This window comes from Mytilus californianus, unplaced genomic scaffold (assembly GCF_021869535.1).
Source record: "Mytilus californianus isolate M0D057914Y unplaced genomic scaffold, xbMytCali1.0.p SCAF_7, whole genome shotgun sequence".
Lineage (NCBI taxonomy): Eukaryota > Metazoa > Mollusca > Bivalvia > Mytilida > Mytilidae > Mytilus > Mytilus californianus.
Window position 1 is genome coordinate 98,351,711 of NW_026262723.1, and position 21,643 is coordinate 98,373,353.

The 21,643-nt window shown below is 31.5% G+C and overlaps 1 protein-coding gene across 6 annotated transcripts in view; it reads left to right on the forward strand.

Moving 5' to 3' along the window:
• LOC127710079 (transmembrane channel-like protein 7) overlaps positions 1 to 9,505 on the forward strand; it is a 71,643-nt gene extending 62,138 nt beyond the window's left edge. For 3 of the 6 annotated variants that reach the window (XM_052215818.1, XM_052215821.1, XM_052215817.1), the window contains 4 exons: positions 2,339 to 2,417; positions 3,742 to 3,864; positions 6,743 to 6,766; positions 9,075 to 9,505. In XM_052215818.1, coding sequence (XP_052071778.1) covers positions 2,339 to 2,417; positions 3,742 to 3,864; positions 6,743 to 6,766; positions 9,075 to 9,359 — 511 coding nt within the window. In that variant the 3' untranslated portion in view covers positions 9,360 to 9,505. Of the gene's footprint in view, positions 1 to 2,338; positions 2,418 to 3,741; positions 3,865 to 6,742; positions 6,767 to 7,953; positions 7,980 to 9,074 lie in introns of those variants that run through there. The other 3 variants (XM_052215822.1, XM_052215823.1, XM_052215819.1) reach the window with 3 other exon arrangements.
• Positions 9,506 to 21,643: the final 12,138 nt, after the last annotated feature.

The following is a 21,643-nucleotide window of genomic DNA, read 5'->3' on the forward strand; positions in this document are numbered from 1 at the left end:
TAACAGAAGACGCACAAAAAAATAGTTAACCTTCACAAATTGAAACATAAAAGGAATATGCTTAAAAATGAAAAGTGCCCACATTTTTTGACAATAGAATAAAAACTTTATACATGTAATAAGTTATGGAAAAATTCCTGTATGCCACCCTTCAACTTTTCATGTTATTTGTTGCATAATTGTTTTCAAAATCAATAAGAAATCCCCAGGGAGGAAACATAGTAAAGTGCCCGCAAACACCCTTTTCGGGTAAATTTTGATAGACAAAAGATGTTAGTCTTAAGTCTTTCTAACTATATGTTCCATGTCCATCAATGATCTTGGATAAACTTAATGTAATTTAGAAGAATCATTATTAGGTAACTTCTTCTGTTTCTAAAAGATGAGAACGTAAAACTTGAATCAGGTAAACATTATCTGATTAAATATGAAATTGCAATTTAAACGAAGTTGATGTGTAAATTAAGGGACCCACTATTATTGACTCACATTTAGCTTATTTTATCCACTGAAGACATGCTTATGCTCCTAAAGAAGCGCAGTCAATGTAATTGTCTGTAATAGTGCTATATCAATGGTGTTTTTTTTTATGTCCCCACATACCAAAGTATATTTTGAAGTATTTAAACTACCCTTTAGACTTTTATTCAGTTTTTAGTTAATTCACCCAGGGTACACTTCAACTGAACTACTGTTTTATTTACAATATGATGGAAATTAAAAATAGAATGAAAAAGAACACTTCATATGAAAATATTAACAGTGGAACTGAACTTCACAAAGATACTGATTTAAGACGAATCACCTATTTCTTTCGTAATATTTCAAACTTATGTTAAAGCAGCCCATTCATAGATTCATTGCTTCCGTTAATCAACAATATTTTTAAAAAATCGTGTATTTGCGGGTAATGCTTACTGTTTGAATAATTGCAAATTTTATTTATTTGAGAAAAAAAGATGACATTAATATAAAATTGAAAATATATAAATAATTAATTGAAATCTGGAACAATCAGTTACTATTAATTATAAAATTGAAAATATAAATAATTAATTGAAATCTGAAACAATCAGTTACTATTAATAATAATTATTTAAATTTGATAAATATTTTATAAGCCCTATTATTTTCATTATATAAATTTTCACTTTTATGACGTACAATTTATTTCAAGTATGATGATATTGCTTTAATACCAATACACTATTTTTGTCGAAGTTTTATCTCACAAATTTATAATGTTAATAATATATTTTCTTTAATTCAATTCCCATATTTATAGATTTATTCATATATGTTGACATTTTGAATCTCAAAGTAAAACTTTAAACATAACACACAGGCATTGTGATGAAACATAAATTTTCTACAACAGTATCATTCCACGTGAAATAAATGTTACGCGATATTGGTGAAATTTGCATCATGAAGAAGTAGATAGCTTGAAAAATATTTATCAAAGAACAATAATAAAATATGTATATCATTGGAAAATAATAAATTGTTAAATATATCTACCAACTATTCATATTTGCAATACATATAATATCAATTACTTCTACAAATAGATAAGTATTTGCGATTTGATATAACATAACTTTTTGCACGGTGTACACAATGTGTGAAGTTGTGTTGATTTAAAAGGCGGGCGGAGCTAACAATTCTAGCATGAGTTGTTTCCTTACAAAAGGGTTGTTTTCATAAACATTTATACAGGTTATTTGCATACAAATTGATAATATTTGACGGAATCAGTTGATTTATTTTTCTGCCAATAAAAGATCGCCATTTTTTCATTTAGCCCCTATTGTAAATATTTATGATATACAATATTTCACATTCTTGGTTGCGGAGTACGAAGTGAGATTAATTTTTTCCGTAATTCGGCAAACCCCGAAAAGCTATTCGTGGTGCGGCTCCTCAACGTAAAATATCCTGTTTTTCACACTATATGTTCTTTGAAAATTCATTTCTTTGCATACAATAAATAACTCAATAGATTTACACCTTTATTCTATGTTACTCTGCTCTTCAAATCAGCACAAATGGTTTCAGTCAGTCACTTTTTAAAAACTGAAACATGTCCAATGCCACTGCATAGGTATTTTTTTGTTTACATTTAATGTTTGAGTACCACAATTTGAGTCGCATTAGGGATATTAACTCATATCCTTTATACTGTTTAGCGTTTGACGCAAGATACAAGTTACGTATGTTGCAGATTTCAAATGGAGATGAAGACCACTGATAAAAAAGTGTCTCAACCTTTTTCGTCCATTCAATGTCCATTTTCTGAGCATTAATGAAATCTGGTTGTTATTTTTTATTCCTGCAGTTTGACGATCTATTACCTGTATGTGAGAGGCAAAGCCCATAATGAAAGAGCAGAAGTAATGAAAGAACAACTTGTTATGGTAAGTGTCATCCTACTTACTGAAATCGAACAGCAGGTGTCGAATAAATTCCCAACTGATGATTAGTACTGTTTAATGGTCGAGTCCAAATTATTTTGCGAAATTCATATTTTTTAAATCAGTTTTTAGTCTAGTGTTCGAGATAATGACTATCTGTTCAATCGGTTCACCTTGTGAATTAAACAGACAGTCAATCACTGGCATTGAAAGACTTTTTTTACACTGCATTTTCTTCATTCTAACAATATTTCAAATTAAACGGGGCTTATATTTTCACAAGCTACTTAGTTGTCAGTTTGAAGACATGATTTCAAACTGAAATTGTTGTCATGAAAGGCCTTTCGACTTTGCCCGAGGGAAATATGATTTTTCGAGGGTGAGCAAATCTTCATATTTCACGAAGCCAAGGGAAATGAATGTTTTATTCCACTGCCTATGCTTTGTTTACTACCTGAACATAAAATATTAGTTTGCATACATTTTTTTTTCTTATCCGCTTGTTTTTATAACTAAACACGACATACACATTGATAACGTCGCACGATGTAATCCCGACATTTCAGAGGGGAATATGATCCTCAGAAGGGAATATGAAGATTTGTTCAATGACACGTGGGATAGTCTCCACCAATCAAATATTGATTAAACTATCAATATGTATAAACAGTGGAATAATATACATTTATTTCCTATGCCTGAGGGAGATATGAAGATTTATTCACCCAAGAATATTCATATTTCACGAGAGCCCTGCCCGAGGGAAATATGATTTTTCGAGGGTGAGCAAATCTTCATATCTCCTGAGGCAAAGGGAAATGAATATTTTATTCCACTGCCTATGATTTGTTTACTATCAATACATTAATTATTATTTTCTTATCCGCTTGTTTTATAAGTTAAACTAAACATGACATACACATTGATAAACTGTACGGATCAAAAGTTCATTTTTAGTCTTTTTGTTTTATCGTCTGAAATAAATTTGAACATGATAATGATTTTTGCTATCACTATTTTAAGAAGAATAAGAAGTTCAAAACGTTATGTACATTAACCGCGCGTAACGTCGCACGATGTAGTCCCGACATTTCAGAGGGGAATATGATACTCAGAGGGGAATATGAAAATTTGTTCAATGACACGTGGGATAGCCTCAACCAATCAAATATTGATTAAACTATCAATATGTATAAACACTGGAATAAAAAGAAATAATTGTACTATATGAAAACAATTATTCTACCACTCTTTAATTAGGAAAATCTCTGTGTAATATATCTTTCTCCTTATTTAGGTTCTTCATTTTATGTTTTTTATGAAATAGGAAGGTAAAGATAAACAGTTTTTGCTTGCAAAAATGTATGATATAACTGGTGAAACAAGACAAAAACCACCTAAACAAAACCCGCCTCCACCAACAGTTAAGACAGTGAATGAAGAAGAAGATGTAAGTACTATGTAAACTTAACTTTGTGTCATTGTATTCATTTCTTTGTGACTTATTCTCATTTCTAATGATAACGATAATCACTAGTCATGTACCCTTAACATAAGGACTCAGAACAGGGAAGACAATAAGGTGTACCAAAGGGTTCGTATTGTTTATGTGATTTGGTGAGATAGCTGACTAATGTTTCTGGTTGCACTTTGCTTACCTAATGATCAGATTTAAAACAATAAATTAAAAACATGCTTCATTTCACTTAATATCTATTGCTCTTAATACCATCATATATTTATAGTCTGTGTTCCAATTAAGGCATGATGCACAAATCGTCAATATTCATTAGATGATAGTACAAGAACATCAATTGTTTTTGTTTTTTACTGAACAAAAAATCAGTTTAAGAATAGGCAGAGGATACCAAGGGGGCAATCAAAAGTCATAAGTCGAAGATAAACCGACATCATGACAAACAAACAACAGTCTACAAAACACAACAGAGAAAACTAAAGACTGAACAACACGAACGCCATAAAAATAACGTGGGTGATCACAGGGGCTCCTGTGAATGAAATGGTACAGCTGTTTCTGTATCACAAAACGGAAGTGTCAAATTACAAAAATGTACGATTTTAGAAGATCACTATACATTGATATTACCTATATCTTGGTGATCAAATGGTAGGGCATGAAAATATTTTTTTCCGGATGAATTTTTAAATATTTCATATATTGTGTATCGTGTTTTATTCGACTGGCATGCACTTTATTGTGATTGCTATAATATCTTACCAACACTCTGACATTAACAAAATATCGAAATTTTATCAGATACATGTGAATAGTGTTGTCATCAACGAAGATGAAGAGCAAAATAAGAATACTCTTACACATAATGATATTAATCGGCATCATGCTAATTTGAACGATGAAAACGAATGTAAACAATGGGAAAATAATGCAAGTTGTTATCCAAATCAACACATTAGTCCAAATAGATCAAGAAATGATCTCAAATCTGCCTCTTATGTACACATTGATGAACCAGTATCTAAGAGTGGAACATCATCATCTGCTGAATTACAATTACCAGGATCCCTAATTGATAATCTAGATTGGTAGTTAGAATGGTATGAAATCATATAGCTGTCTCCTGTGTTGTATTTGTATTGTATTTGTCTCCAAGTATTACTCCAAGTTCTCTTGCATGTTGAATATAAATGTAATAAGTGTTGGTATCTTGGTCGTTGGTGTTGTAATAATTAAATATTCTATAGGAAATATCGAAAAGTACTTTTGTCTGTTGTGAGTTGAGCTTATTTTCAATTTTTTTATACTACCAGTGTTTTGATAATTGTTGCCTTTTTCTTTAACTATTATCAAAGCAACGAGCGTATTTTTGGGGCCAGTTTAAGAAAGTGTTTAATGTGTAATGATTTAAGTTTCAATTCCATGCAATTGTACACTAAAAGTAATGCATTATTTCATTAGCTTTGGAAATATGTTAATACTTCATATTTTTCAAAAAAAATGATTGTATACCTATCGTTTTGTTTGGCATAGACAGCATTATTTAATTGTATTTCTCTTTTAGATCTGTATTATTCAAGTGCACTTAAATACTCTAGAACACAAAGTAGTATACGCAACATAAAATTTGAATATTACAAAAAAAAGTTTTATTTTTATATTCGCCTTGTCGTTATTTCTTCAACATGTCTTTTTCATTTAATATTGATTTACTTTTTATGTCGAGCTGTCTAATGTTGTTAGTAATGTCATATTGTTCAACATATTTATTAGTAATATGTATTAATAAACTGAAATGTTTGACATACGTCTGTGAGAGACAGTCTTCTAAAATCAAAACAAACAGTTCTGATGAGTTAAGCCCTTTACATCGGATTTTTAGAGTTTGTTCCAACGTTATTCTGTTACATCAATTTCATTGTTGAGGAGAGGGTTGAGCCATCACAAACACGTTTAACATCGCCGCATTCTGTATGTACATGTCCAAAAACAGGAGCCTGTAATTCGGTGATTGTCGTTGGTTGCTGTCTGTCATATCCGTTTTTTTCTCTTATTAATTTTATTAAATCAGACCGTGGCTTTCTCGTTTGAATTGTTTTGTCATGTTGGGATCTTTTATAGCTTTCTATACTGTACGGATTATTTTCCTTTGATAAAGACCGTACCGTGATCACTATGCTTACATCTATGTCATTTGGTCTCTGGTGGATAGTAATCACACTGGGTATCATACCACATCTCCTTATTTTATATAGAAATGACATATAGAGATCAACATACAATTGTATAATACAAACAGTCTGGATATATTGTGAAAATGATCGGCAGAGACTGTCAAAACACAAAGTTCTTGAAATACAAAACCAAAATAAATAAAACTAGTATGTAACTGAAGACAACTACTGAGTTCGGACAAGTAAAGTTACTTATTGCATAGTGTTTTACTTTTTTATTGAGCACTCCTCTCTTCGCCTTTTTATCCCAATCAGTAAAGATATATATAAAAGAACGTATTACGAAAAAAGTTCAGACATGTATACAACTCGGTATTGCAAACTAAAACAAAACGGTAGTACAATTCAATCAATACTTAATATTACCTTACGAAAAAAAAGTTTGTGATTTTAGCAAGAAAACTGATATAAAAATAAGGTACTGAGCAAATCATTATTTTTTTTTATCTAAAGTCTGTCAATAAAAAGTATCAGTGATTGTTAAAAATGTATTAAATTTCAGTTGGTTCAATACAGTACTCAGCTATAAATCAATTTCAATATTAATCAGTAAATTTTACACTTTATCTTTATTTATTTTACTTTGGAATTATTACCTCACCCATTCCCTGTTTTAGTATAATGAAGAATTTTTAGCGAAGGTAGGATAGCTTTTTATCACAAATCTTGACATAGTAATAACAACCCTGCACTTCACTATATAACCTTGCATGTCCTTTTTTATTTCATTAATACCAATAAAAATTATTACTCGAATAAATGACGTCACAAGAATCAATGTTAATGCCATATCATTTGTTGTCCCACTGTAAGCTTTTAGGTCTTCTCAAAAACGACTTTGCGAATTAGACTATTTGAGCATTCTTGTTCAGAAATCTGTCCTGTGACTTTCTTTGATGTTATATTTTTCTTTGAAACTATGAATTAAAATCTTTTAAAAAACAACAAAGATAACTATAAGGTTCTCCATAAAAAAAAAATCGGTATTTATTTTGAGTTGGTTTCATAGGAGACATTGTGTTACTACTACCATCTACTGTCCCATTGATTTCTGTATAAAATTTAATTTCTACCATCTTTTGGAAATTATAATATATATATATATATTCATAGGAAACATGTTTGGAAGTTTTTTCATGGAATCTGGTCGACTGCACCGGGAATTAGAACCTTGGGGCATTCTTGTTCAGCAATCTGTGCAGTGACTTTCTTTAATTTCATATTTCTTCCTTGATATTATGATTTGAAATCGTTTCAATTTTAAAAAGAAAGATAACTGGTTCGACTTATGAGTTTGAATGTCCCTTTGGTATCTTTCGCCTCTCTTCTCTATAAAGAATGGTTGTTAAGTTTGTGGTGTGTTTGTAGGAAACATTGTGTTACTGCTAGTAGCCTACCATTTACTATCCCATTGGTCCTGTAAAATATCATATTTTTACATTCTTTCGGAAACAACATATTCACAGGAGTAATGTTTGGAAGTTTATACATGAAACGTTCTCGGTTCCTCCCGGTAAGATAAAAACTATGCAACCAGAAAAAATTCTTCAGTCTGATTTTGGTCTCATAAAACCTTAAAATACTTCTGTTATGTTTCTAAAATTTCATGGAAAAAGTTGATATTATCCATCCATGTATGATTAAATGATATCCATAAATAGCTGAGTGGTTAGGTGCAAGAAATAAAATATAGCAAAATACCTATTATGTCGTTAATCATAAGCTACGTAAGCGATTTCTTTCTAGCATATGGATACTAATTAATCTAAACGTAATTCTACTTAATTACAATAAATAGACTAGACTTAACTTTATATTATATTGGTAGGTTGAAACGCTTTGGAGTTGATTGAGGTTTGTTTAACGCTTTTTGTGTTGTGCATTGTTTTTGAAAATGTACGGCTTTGCTTTCTTGTTCTCTAAATATTACCTCAATATTAAGTCACACACATGGCATAGTTGTCACTCTGTATACTTTTTCTTATTATCACTTTAATCACAGTAAATAAGCATCTTGATAAGAAATAATTACTAATATTTTGCACTTGTGGTAACAGAATAATATTTGAAATTCAGGTACATGAAACAGTTCATTAATTGAGATTTTTTTTTAATTTATTTTTTATATTGACTTTTACGATTATTTGTTGTTCTTAAATGTTTTTAAAAGTTTTAAGATTAACTATGAACTCACTTGTAGATATTTTTACAGTTTATGCATAATTTGCCTTCTTTTAACAATATTTAAGAAACAATTAAGCACATGCCTTTGCTTTTATACATTTAATTTAATGAGTGGCTAGAGTTATCTATACACAACCCAAAGGTATTTTAGAATAGAATGGAAATTTGTTTTATATAAATATCCATTATATGTGTATCTAACTTGTTAAAGATGTAAAACATATGAAAAATGACCTGATATTGCGCATTTTCATTTTCTAAAATTATGTTAAATATATTTGATTTCCTTCCACGCAACAAATACCGTAGGCAAGTGTTTTACTATCCCTATATAGCAATAGATCCGTGCGTTGTTAGAAAAAAATCATTCTTTATTCAAAAATCATGTTTTGCTTGTAAGTTGTATGATTGATTCATTATTGTATGCTATTTCATTTGATTTAAATTCGAACTGCAATTATTTCTATAATTTATATTTAACATTTTTCAGTTAAACTTTCATATTAAATTTTTTCCCATTTAAGAAACATGGATAACTTAATTACAGATTCATTGGGCTACATTACAAGCAGTAATAATTTCCGATTGTAGTTCTGAATGTATTGTTTAAACGGTAATCAGAGGAACTTAATAGTGTTCGTTCTGAGATTGATACTAACTTTAAATATAACTGTTATTTATTTATTTATTTTTTTAAAAACCAGTTAACTGAATTTGTTTTTCAATGTAACAATTAAATAGTTATATAATGTTATTTTTTTTCAGACAAAACATTTCATACAGGATGATGTACCCCCACCGCCAGCATATGAAGAAAAACTAACTGAAGACAAACAACCAACTCCTCCACCTCCTCAGGTAGAGGATGATTGGGATGAGACCCCTATTGTATTAGCAGTCACCTCACCCCAAACACAACCAACGCATAATCGTCCTAAATCTTCGTCTCCAGACCTCTTTGAAAAGAAGAAAAGAAAAACAAAAAAATCAAAGGTTACTCCTAGAGTCGAAAAGAATGAACAACCTTCAAATATGCCTTTTGACTTTTAATAATTGACTTTTGACAATGAAAAGCATGTCTGTGATACATTTATCTTGATGAACCGTCCTGATATGAATATAATGATATATCATATATCCGTCCTCATTTCTATGTAAATGCATGTTATAAAAAGAATATAAAAACATTTGATGTTCTTATAGTGTTGAATGAGTTTTATTGATCATTCTGTAAATGTGATTTTTATTGCAGATTAATGTATCTCATACTTGATTTACGCTTTTTTATCCCTTATTTTTCTTTTTTTCGTCGGTTATCTTAATCTATACAATACGTATGATGATATTGTTTAAATTGAAATCTTCCTATTTAGCATTTTTCTATCTACTAATTATATTTTCCATTTGATATTACTATCCTACAAGTTCTAAAGATAGTATTTCAGTGCTTTGGTACAGTCACCATGCGGCACACTTTTAAAAATTCAGTTTTTAAGTCTATTAGATATACTAGAATGAAAGCTACATATTCAAGGAAAAATGTTCATTTTGGTAGTTCCCATTCACAGTTATCTTATAATGGATTCGGCCTCTTGCACAGTCCATGTCGTCTATAACCTAAATAGAAAACTAAACCTTTATCTTACATTTGATTATTATCCATTCTTTTCAGTAAGTGAACGATGCAAACCTTGTAATTTTTTTTTTTATATGTTATTACTATTTGATTGAACTACTAAGTATTTTAAAACTAAGTTTAGCGAATTTGGAGAATAATTCTTTTCAACCATTAAAAATAGTTGTCACTATTTATTGTGGATCAAATGTGATAATTGTATTTTTTAATCATATTGGTTTTAAACTGGAACAGCATTAAACAATTAATAGGCTCATCTTTTTTTATTTTTCTACATAATGAAAACAATGTTCATGTAAATAGTATAGGTTATATTTCTATAAGTCTCGATTGCGTCTCTACGGCAGCATGTCTGAAGCTATCATTTTTAATAATCCCATTAATCATCACTATTAGGATAGAAAATCGTTGTGAAAAATTCATCTTTTCAGGTCTCTTATAAATTTAACTGATTGCAGTTTCAGTTAGCTAAAACAAGGAACTGTGAAATGAAGTTAATTAAGAATAAGCTTACATCAAGTTATGTTAATTTCTGTTATGAACTAAATGCATAAAACATGTTTTTGAAGTTAAATATATGTATATATATTTCAAAAATCGATGTTTTTTTACAATTCGTGTCATTAAATTACCCGGATACATTTTTTGTAATTATAAGGAACTTTACATTACCAGGTTATCATGACATCGATTTAGTTTCATTCATCAACAATTTGAATGCCTTACTATTTCACTCGCAATATTTTTATTAGAATTTTATAACTTTTTCTTTTTATATATTATATGGGGTACACAAATGTCTAGAGACACAGGTTGGTGTGCGTTATTATCATTATTGATTGACATTTAAAACAAAACAGAAAATCTAGTGACACATGATCCGTACGACTTCTATGAATATGCAAGATCAGAGTGTTCATTACAGCATGGAAGTATTATATTGACAGGAACTCCAACAAACCGATTTCAAACGTTTATAGTGCGATGCCGCAAAATCGTTAAGTATCTGTTAATTAACTTGACATCTTTCAATTAGTCGTATCGATGCATGGGTTCAACAACGTTTTCGGGATACTCGTAATTACGGAATTTACCGAAGTAACCGGATGTATACATAAATGTCAAGGATATGACATTTAACGACCATGCCAATATTTGGCAGTTGACAGTTTTTTACTAGGTTTTCTATGTTAATAAACTATCGTCACTTACAAATATTTCACTAATCAGTATGGACGTGCACGATTTTGATGATGAAGAATTTGAAAAAATTATCGGTGAAGACATTGAAGAGTTTTATTGCTTTTGTAAATCTGAAACTTGTTCAATAGAAAAGATAAAGGCTGTACGGTGACCTATAGTTGTAAACTTCTATGTCATTTGGTCTCTGGTGGAGAGTAGTCTCATTGGCAATCATATCACATCTTCGAATTTTTATATTGAATTCTAATAAATTTCTTGTGTAAGGAAACACATCATGAGTTGCAATCTGCATGTGTAATTGAGGTTTACTGCTAACTTTGACAAATATCTTGTCGCATTAGTTACTGAAAGTCCGATGTCAAATATTTCATGCATTTCAACAAAAACAAAATATTATAAATTTCTAAACAAACGCTGCAAGATGTTTCAGATATGTTAAGCCTTTACAAATACATTTAATTCTAAACTGGTTAATTCTAATGATAAAATTTTAGGAATATACTGCTTAGGACCCAGCATTATGATAGTTCTTTAAATGCATCGAAATATTTAAAATTAAGCCATTATTTCCCAAAACAAGTCCGTCAGACGTCAGAGCAATCTCGGACTAGGTTGAAGGTTGTTTTAAACTTTTGAATTTATTCAAAAGGTGTACATGTAATCGGTGTTATAACCTTATACATGCTATATGAAGAGGCCATCACGTGCGTATAATTATCCACCTCTCTTAGTGTTTAAAACATTTTCTATAAATATGTTAAATTACATTTTACGATATTTTACGATAGAGAAAACCATTTTTTGTGTTACACTCGATTAAAGTTTTCAATCTTTAACTTAAAATTTGAGTTATCCGGCACCATCCGGCACACTACACGCGCATCACATTATTTTCTGCAAACACTCTACTTCAGAGTCATGTAATTTTCATAACCGGATATTTCCCGATTTCCTAGTTCCAGTGATAAAAACATATCAAACAAAAATAAAAATAATATTACCTTTTTTCCGAATACAATTAACTTTCTTTTGTCATTCTGTTAAATATGGACCGATTTTTTAGATTGTTTCAGCTGTAGTCTTTAATTATTGAACAGAAACAGGTGTCGTTATTCATGTAGCGATTCGCAATTAGCCACGGGAGTTTCCGTGTTAATTTACATTGGTAGGTAGATAAGACCTTCGATAACAGATCACGTGATAAGATCAGTTTCTGTAAACTATACAGGCGAAGGCGGCATCGCAGATACCCCACAAAGAAGTTATCACGTACTTGAAAAACTGAGTCGGAACCTTTTATTTTCCTAAAGAAATCAGTGGGATGCGAATGTGCTAATTTTTCGTTGGAGTTCCTGTCAATATAATACTTCCATGATTACAGTAACTTGGCCATTTGTTTTGTTGTTTTATACAACTGCTATTTTAATATAAATCTATTCAATGTAAGCGAGATGAGATGTAAACTGATCTACATCATGTGCTTCCGTCATCAATGATATTGCTTATAAAGGAATATTTACAAGTAAACTGTTGTTAGATTTTCTGTTTTGACTTTGTCTTATGTTCTCTGTGCTGCTGTATCTTTTCTTGAGTGTGCTGTAGTATGACACTTGATATCTTCACAGAGTAATAATTAATGAGCTGGTCTCATGAGATGCAAATATTTATATATTTTATCGTCATATATGACATGACTTTTGGTTATTTTCTTAATATTGTTGACAATAAATTTGTCTGTTCATCTAGATGTTGTTTTCTTTTCTGCGACGAATGTTTCAATAATGTCGCTTAGGCGAGCTTTGTATCCCTTCGGTGGTCATAGACAAGCGTAACAGGATACCAAAGTTAATTTATATGCACCATATCATGACGCATTTTCACCAAACATTATAATTTTATAAATGAATAGGTATCGAAAACAGAAGAGCAATACATTCGCAATAGCACATAAAGCACTTCAAAACCATCTTCAGAACACATATACAACTTGAAAGTAAGCCTTAAATATAATCTGCTTTGAAAATAGAAAATTATTTAGTGTATATCACGCCAATATAAAATTATACGAATGCGGGGTAGTGATGAGGGCTAGTGTTAAACAATTACAAGATTCCGCAAGCAATAGTACAAAAACTCAACATAGAAAACTTAAGACTGAGCAACACGAACCCCACCAAAGACTAGGGGTGATCTTAGGTGCTCCTTAAGGTTAAGCGTGTTGCTCATGTTAGTGCAAACCCGGTGAAAAGTTCCGATTCGGTAGGTCACATTCGGGGAAAAGGTGACAAAGAATAGTAAATTGTTCAACACTTAAATTGTTCACGTCCTAGAACAAAACTGCGAAAATTATTGATAAAAAAAACACAGAATCATTGGACGAATAATATAAAACGTCTTTTGGTCCCTAAAAATAAAAAGGCCACATGTTTCAAGAGGGCAAATAAAAACATGAATCGAACAATATCGTGACAAAAAGAGAACAGTTACATGAATTTAATTTTACTATTGGTATATCGAAAAATCGGGAAAAAGTGCCAAATGCATGGATTTTGGTACAATCAATTCCTGCTGTCAAACAAAATTGACCTATTGAATTTTATGTTACAAAAGTCAGAACGCACGACACGTGTCTCTACAATAATCCTCGTTTTACAGATCTATATTCATGTCTGTGCTTATCCTAAAGGCTGTGTGTGCCCTTTCACAATACCAATTGCTGAAATATTTTTCAAATTGCAGTTTGAATTCATCTCTACAAATTGATCAACTGGTAAAACAGTTTATCTTATAGCTATTGAAAGGTTGTTAGTATGAAGCAAGTGCAGTGTAATAAAAAGAAATAGAGATAAATTCAAACTGCAATTTTGGTAATGGTACTGGGAAAGGGTAAAGCCTTTAGGATAAGCATAGATAAAAATAGATGTGGTATGATTGGCAAAGAGACAAATATACGCTTAGGACCAAATGACGAGCATGTAAACATCTATAGATCACCATTCAGCACTTGTAGTTTCCGGTAGTTACCTGTTTTACCTTTTGTAAATACCTCTTCTATCAGGAGAACCTGGAATTCTTCCAGTAGTTGTTTTGTATCTTATGTTACACTATAGTACACTATTTAACAAGTCTGTTTTCTTCCACCTCAATACCTCTATTAATTTTGGTTTATTAGTTAAAAAAACCAAATTTATTTTATAGTAAGAAAACCAGGACGGGTTCAAGCAGAAAGATTTTGAAAGCAGTGAAACTATGCACCTTACAATCATCATGATTTTATCAGATTATAATACGAATACTAAAAATAAAGGCATAGGTACTTTGATTCAGTCGCAGACCTGCGCCCGCGGGTTTGTTCTAGTTGAGTTTAAAAACGCAGACCTATTATTAAAAATGATATATATCAACATAATTATAAACGATAGTAATCTTACTTCTTATTGGATGGTGAAATAATAACCGCAGAACAATGATTAAAGCAATTTGTAAGAACAACTCTTTGGATTCCTTACAACCATACATGACCTTCAAGCCGGTTTAAATGCTAGACAACGTTAAAAGCCATTTTATTTTTGTGGTAGCCAGTTTCAATTTGTGCAGGAAGCCGGAGAGAATTACATACCTTCGACAGGAAAACACTCTATCTTAGTCAATTAATCGCGGAAACAAAGGTTGAGATATTTGACAAAACATTCTTCATCAACAGCAACACATTTAATTGTCATGACAAAAGTTGAAGGTTCGTTTATCCTAAATAACTATTTAAAATAAGCAGAAATTCTTAACCAGCACTTTGGGTAGTAAAACAGTTTAGCTGTCCACTGTGTTACATTAGTGACAAGCATATTAAACAATAAAAATATCATCAAAGGTACAGATTTTGATTCAGTTCAACCTTGAATTATAATTTAAAGCACCTCTTCTGTGCTCCAAGACATTTTCATACATATATTCTTTGCGACTAAAATTTGAAGCCTATTCAAATCAAACATAGGATAGAAAAACAGTTTTGCTGTTCATAGTGGAGCCTTTCTGACAAACATATTGATAAGTAAAACAACTTCATAGTTATAGTTTGAGCTTCAACCTGTATTATATTTCAACTGTTAAACTGGGTAGTAAAACAGTTTTTCTGTCCACACAGTAACCTTGGTTACGTACATATTCAATTACAATATACAACATCACAGATATAGTTTCAGCTTGATCTTATATTATACTTCAACCAATACATTTAATAATAAAACAGTTTTTCAGTCCACATAGTAACCGTTGTGACTTACATATTAATAAAAAAAAACATCACAGATATAGGTTTAATTTGGCGCTGTATAATATTTCAACCATTCAATTGGATAGTTAAAACAGTTTTGCACCTCTTATGTGGCATACCGAATTATACTTATCAACGGGTTTGTACTAACATGAGCAACACGACGGGTGCCACATGTGGAGCAGGATCTGCTTACCCTTCCGGAGATCACCCCCAGTTTTTGGTGGGGTAATTATTGCTCAGTCTTTAGTTTTCTATGTTATGTTTTGTGTACTGTTGTTTGTCTGTTTGTCTTTTTTCTTTTTTAGCCATGGCGTTGTCAGTTTATTTTCGACTTATGAGTTTGAATGTCCCTTTGGTATCCTTCGCCTCTCTTTTGCTGTCCTCAGAGTAACCTTTGTGACAGAGATACTAATAATAAAAACAACTGCATAGGTATTGTTTCACCTTGACCCTGTATTATATTTCAATCATTAAATTGGATATTAAAAACATATTTGCTGTCCATTGTAAATTATAAAAACAACTTCATAGATACAGATTCAGCAAAATTTTGTACTATAACCATTTCAACTGCGCACTGTGGCAAACTCATACACAACTTCTGCACAACTAAAATTGACAGATGATCTAAGCATATGCATTGGATGGTCAAAACAGTTTTGCTGTTCACTGTGTAACCTCAGTGACAAATTTATTAAATGATAACCAAACAACCTGAGATTCAGCTCAACTTGATATTATTATTGATTGCATTTCTTCTGTGCACTCGATCATCCCTACACAAAATAGACAGACTATCCAAGCCAATATTTTAGATCGTAAAAACAGTTTTGCTGTCCATAATTTAACATAACTAGAGGTAGGACCAACAAGTAACAAGTTAAACTAGCATCAATATAGTAAAGACTGATTTGCTGTCCCCCCTGAATCTATATATAATATCTTCCAAAAGAGGAAGTCTACTTAGAGAGAAGATTACACCACATAAATATACATCCAGCCTAACAGTTGAAAAACATAAAGCACGTCAGAAAATCAGAGACCAAGTTGAACTTTTTTGTCTATCCATCCAAAACAGAATTAATCAAGGAACAAAAACCACTACTCAGTACACACTTGATACAGCTAAAGCAGCCCAGAAAATAATTTACGCTACTGATTAGCTGGACGTACAGGCTGGGTTAGAAAAAAAAGCGACACTTGTAATGAGATTTACACCTGCCGCTTTCTTGATGTTTCATAAACAAACCCATACATATTACGAACATTCAACAAAGTTAACTGCTATCATTTCAAAAGAGACAAAGACAATCTTATTGTAGAAGAATCACCCAGTATTAAACCAATCACTAGCACCGAAATTGGTAGTAGACAAGTTTATAGGATAAATATGTACAGAAAAGTCTTCTCTGTAGAAACAAATGGTAGAGAAATATGTAACTTTTTTTAGAAAATATCAACATGAAATTATAATAACACTCCCATCAACAACCTCTCTGAATAAAATGAATTCAGTACTACAAGAATCATGTTCATTTGTAACTCATTTCTGACTACACAAATTACTAGTTACCCTTTGCAAATAGATAGGACTTCAACACATGAACCTGTAATCGTTAATGTATCTAACAGAGTAGATAGTGGTTTTCATTCAACAATTTTCAACCGATAAATCAGCATAAGAACGGATAGAAATGATAAAGCAACAATAACTCTAGATTGCCCAGCTTGATCATCATGCTAAGAAAACATAGACAACTATGAATTTATCATCTGTGTCATTTGTGACGAAAGATTTCACTTTCAGTGTCAAAATGTTACATCAGTTTTGTACAAATCTATGAGTATTGACATTTAAGAACAATTTCAATGTATACAATGTAACCTGTCTGTGAAAGATCTATCCACTTGTGAAATTGAATCAAGTATTCTTAGTATCGAACGATATCCTAATTCCCTAGAATCTCCAGATACTATAGTAAAATTGCTACAGTTGACCAAGAACCCAATTGATTTTCATCCAAATCTGGCACACTTGATTAAATATCTGATTTCAATTTACAAGATTGCATAAGGTCAACACGCCTATTATCCAACAATCCACAAACATAGGATTTCATGAAAATAATAAAGCTCAGACTCTCAGACTCTCAGAACCAAAATGTACAATTAGACATTAATACTTCTAAATAAACTAAGCAAGCTGGACTAAAGGAACAAATCAAGAACGTAAAACAAGAAGACAACACGTCTAAACTAGCAATAGCTGAAGCGTGTTTGAAAAAAAACACAATATTGGATAATAACAACACAACTAGAAATTTAAAACTAACTTTTTAAAATGGCTAAAATCAGACTGGAACCGCCAATCATTATTCTCAGCCAAATGTATCAAACAATAATAACACTTATTCCAGTTGGCACTGTTCACTACTACATAAAAGAGTTAAAAAACTAGAACAAGACCAAGAAATAACAAAGTTGAGACTACAACAATTGAAAGAATCAAATTTTGTCTCTCTTTTATCCAAAGCTCCTGAAAAAATGGCACAACCTCAACATATGTTTCATGTTTCAACCATCGCAAAGCCAATGCATTCAATAAGTTGCATTCCATCCAGAATTTCAGCATACTGTACCACCCTGTCTGCCATTTAAAATATTTAGAAAACAGATAAACAGCAAAGATTGAGATCTCAACAACATAAAAATCCAATCTGCCTCATAAATGTGTACCATCCCTCGAAAGATACATATAAGAGACATCAACTTTAGACACTAAAAGAGACATTTTACTAAAATATCAAAAAACCCACACAATTGTGATTACAGGCGACTTTAATGCTTCCTTTGATAGACAATATAAGGACGCCAAAGATGAACTATTGAAAAAGAATGTGTAAAGAAAATCAAGTAGAATTGCCACCTAATTACTCAACTGATCACACCTATATAAAGGTAGAATATAAATAGATTTATTGAACAGTGGTATACTACTGTTGCCTTTATCTATCATCAAAGAGACTTAAAATCACAGATTGACTACATTTTGATGAAAATCTAGAGAATAGTCAAAAGTAAAAACACCTCAGACTATGTTCCTGTGCCCTCTGACCTCTATATAAAATAAAGATAGAGTAAAAAAAACATAATGAAAACATTCAAACAATGATTAACTGAGAACACCTCAACGAAAATTATAAAAAAGTATCTGCAGAAATGAAAGGTCACAAATATTTGAGCATGAGAACACCTTATAGAATCGAACATGCTACAAATCAATTAATTTGTGGACTAAATAGAGCAGTAGATCAATGCTATCAACGAAGAAAATCGATTTGAAGCAAAAGAAAAAGATAAGCTGGTCACCTAAATGAGCCCAAACAGTTAGCAAATCAAATAAGGTTTTCTACCTTTGAAATAAAGTGGTTCATCTCCCTTTTAAGAGAGAGGCTATCGATACCAAAGGGACATTCAAACTCACAAACCGAATACAAACTGACAACGCCATGGCAAAAAAAAAGAAAAAGATAAACAACAGTACACAAAACACAACATAAAATAACATATAACATATGAAGAATTGATACTTAACGAATAGTCAGATCAATTTAAAGCCAAAAAAATGCTTAAAAAAGCTTCCAATATCGAGAAAGATTTATTAATTAATAAAAGCTCAAAGATCCTCATTATCCCAGTTCGCTTATATCCTGCATACAGAGAAAAAGGAAACTTCGGTCCCTGAGGATATATATAATCTCTTTAAGTGTCATTTTTCAAAGCTAGCTAAAACCAATTCAAATTCTACTTACAATGAGGAGGAACATGACAATCTTGTCAAGCTAGATGTGGAAAGAATTATATACATATGTGGAAAAATAAAGAAACAACCATCTTTTGTTACCTATTTTGACATCGGACTCGGACTTCTTTTAAACTGAGTTTTACTGTGCGTATTGCTATGTGTTTCTTTATTCTACATTGGCTAGAGGTATAGGGGGAGGGTTGAGATCTCACAAAACATGTTTAACCCCGCCGCATTTTTGCGCCTGTCCCAAGTCAGTAGCCTGTGGCCTTTGTTAGTCTAGTATGTTTTTTTAATTTTAGTTCATTCATATGTTTTGGAGTTTAGTGTGACGTCCATTTTCACTGAACAAGCACACAATTTTATTTAGGGGCCAGCTGTGGACCAATTCCGGGTGCGGGATTTTCTCGCTGCATAGAAGACCCATTGGTGGCCTTTGGCTGTTGTCTGCTCTTTGGTCGGGTTGTTGTCTCTTTGCCATATTCCCCATTTCCATTCTCAATTTTATTCAACTAGTTATTTTAAGTGAAATTTCAAAACCCTTTTCTTTATTAAAAAGATAGAAATCCAAAGATGCGGATTGTTTAACTTCAGAACACCTCATTTACGGTGGATCAAAATTAGCAGACATAACCTTATTCAATATTATAATTTTACACAAAACATGTTCCTGGTGCTTTAAAAATGGTCTTCCTACCCCAGTCCACAAATAGGACAAAGACCCAACAGTACCATCGCATTACATGGCAATTACTGCTCTCTCTATCATATGCAATATATTGGAACTTTGTATTAGAACAAGGACCGAATGCATTAAAAGAATACTTGAATCTGGAGTACTCATAGGAACTTATAAAACACAAAGTGTTGTTTCCTGTTTTGATTAAACAAAGTCGGAAGAATGTAAGTTAAGTATGGAAGGCCCTGTCGATTACAAACATTTCCAAGTTACTTGAAAAAGACAATGTAACGTGAGAAGTATTCCCCACAGTAAAACAAAACAGATCTTGGCCGACAATCAGATCAATTATAATCATGTCAATAAATCAGAAGGGATGTACTGAAATTGTTAGTCGATTGTAGAACAAATACTCGCATACCTATATCTCACTTGGTTTGAAAAGAAAGTATATGCAAAGATTGGCTTTATGCATTGCACTTCAAGAAAGCTGAACTACTGTGTTAAAAAAGAAAGAAGAAGAAAACTTACTTTAATCAACTAAAATAGTCTCTACAAACTATGCAAAAGTATATGTGTTATCGGTCATGAGAAACGGTAACAACATATGTTTTCTCAATTTTAGAATAATAAAAAGTTTTAATTTTCTTGTCAGATCGATGTGTACAGTGTAAACACAAGTTCTCTCTCTTTATACTTCTATGTTTGTTTTAGTATAACATATGAAGCTTAATTTTAACGAGGTTATTTATTTTTTAGATAAACACATATATTTTAATGCGGTAACCCTAGGCCTGCAAATAGGGTGGATATCCCATAAGAGAAGAATAAGAATTAGGATTATTAACTTAAAGGCGAATTTTCTGGAATATTTATACCTCTCTCTCTCTCTCTTGGTTGATATATTCCAATCTCTGAGACAAAGTTACCTTGGACGAATTATTTAATGCTTTTTAGTTTTTTTAGATCCGTTGTAGTCATATAGCTTCTTCTGTTTATACGTATTTATACAGCCCTGAAATTCAAATAGTTAGGATTGAGCATTCCCGATGAAGGTAAATCCACGAAAGAGCATCTGATGCACGTTTATCATATATTATTTTCATGTATAGTTTTATATAGATGAATGATTTCCAAAATTTGTTTATTTTGGTACATATCATTTCAGAGATTATGCACTTGACAAGGGATGCATAGATACATTTTCTCCAATACTAGTATACACCTGGTCAGTATAATTTGTGATGTAGCTCTTTTCCGCCTTTTTAAACCAGTAAGATCGGAACCTTTACATGATGAAAAGAAAAAATTACTTCCAGTTCAGTTTTCAAATAAAGGAATTGATGCAATCAACATTAGCAACGTACTTCATCATAAGGAGGTAACATATAAAATTCCACTTTATTTTCAAAATCAGTCTGTCCATATTGTATCCTACAATTACACCAAAACCTTTGCACCTAAAGTATTTATCTATAATTAAGCATTACAGGGCCTTGTTTTAGAAGAATACCTATAAAAATCTCTGACATGTGACTGTTCCCACCCGCCTTTTATTTACAGTTCCTCTTGCCATGTTATTACTGGGGATCTAAACCTAATTGAACATGAACATCTCCGAAAGGTGATATCTCAAGGTACTACTTAGTTCAGAGAACCCCAACACATCAATTGGAACCATCACTTCAAAATAATTATGGATTTCATTAAGGACTACGCCAGAGCATGGGGTAAACGA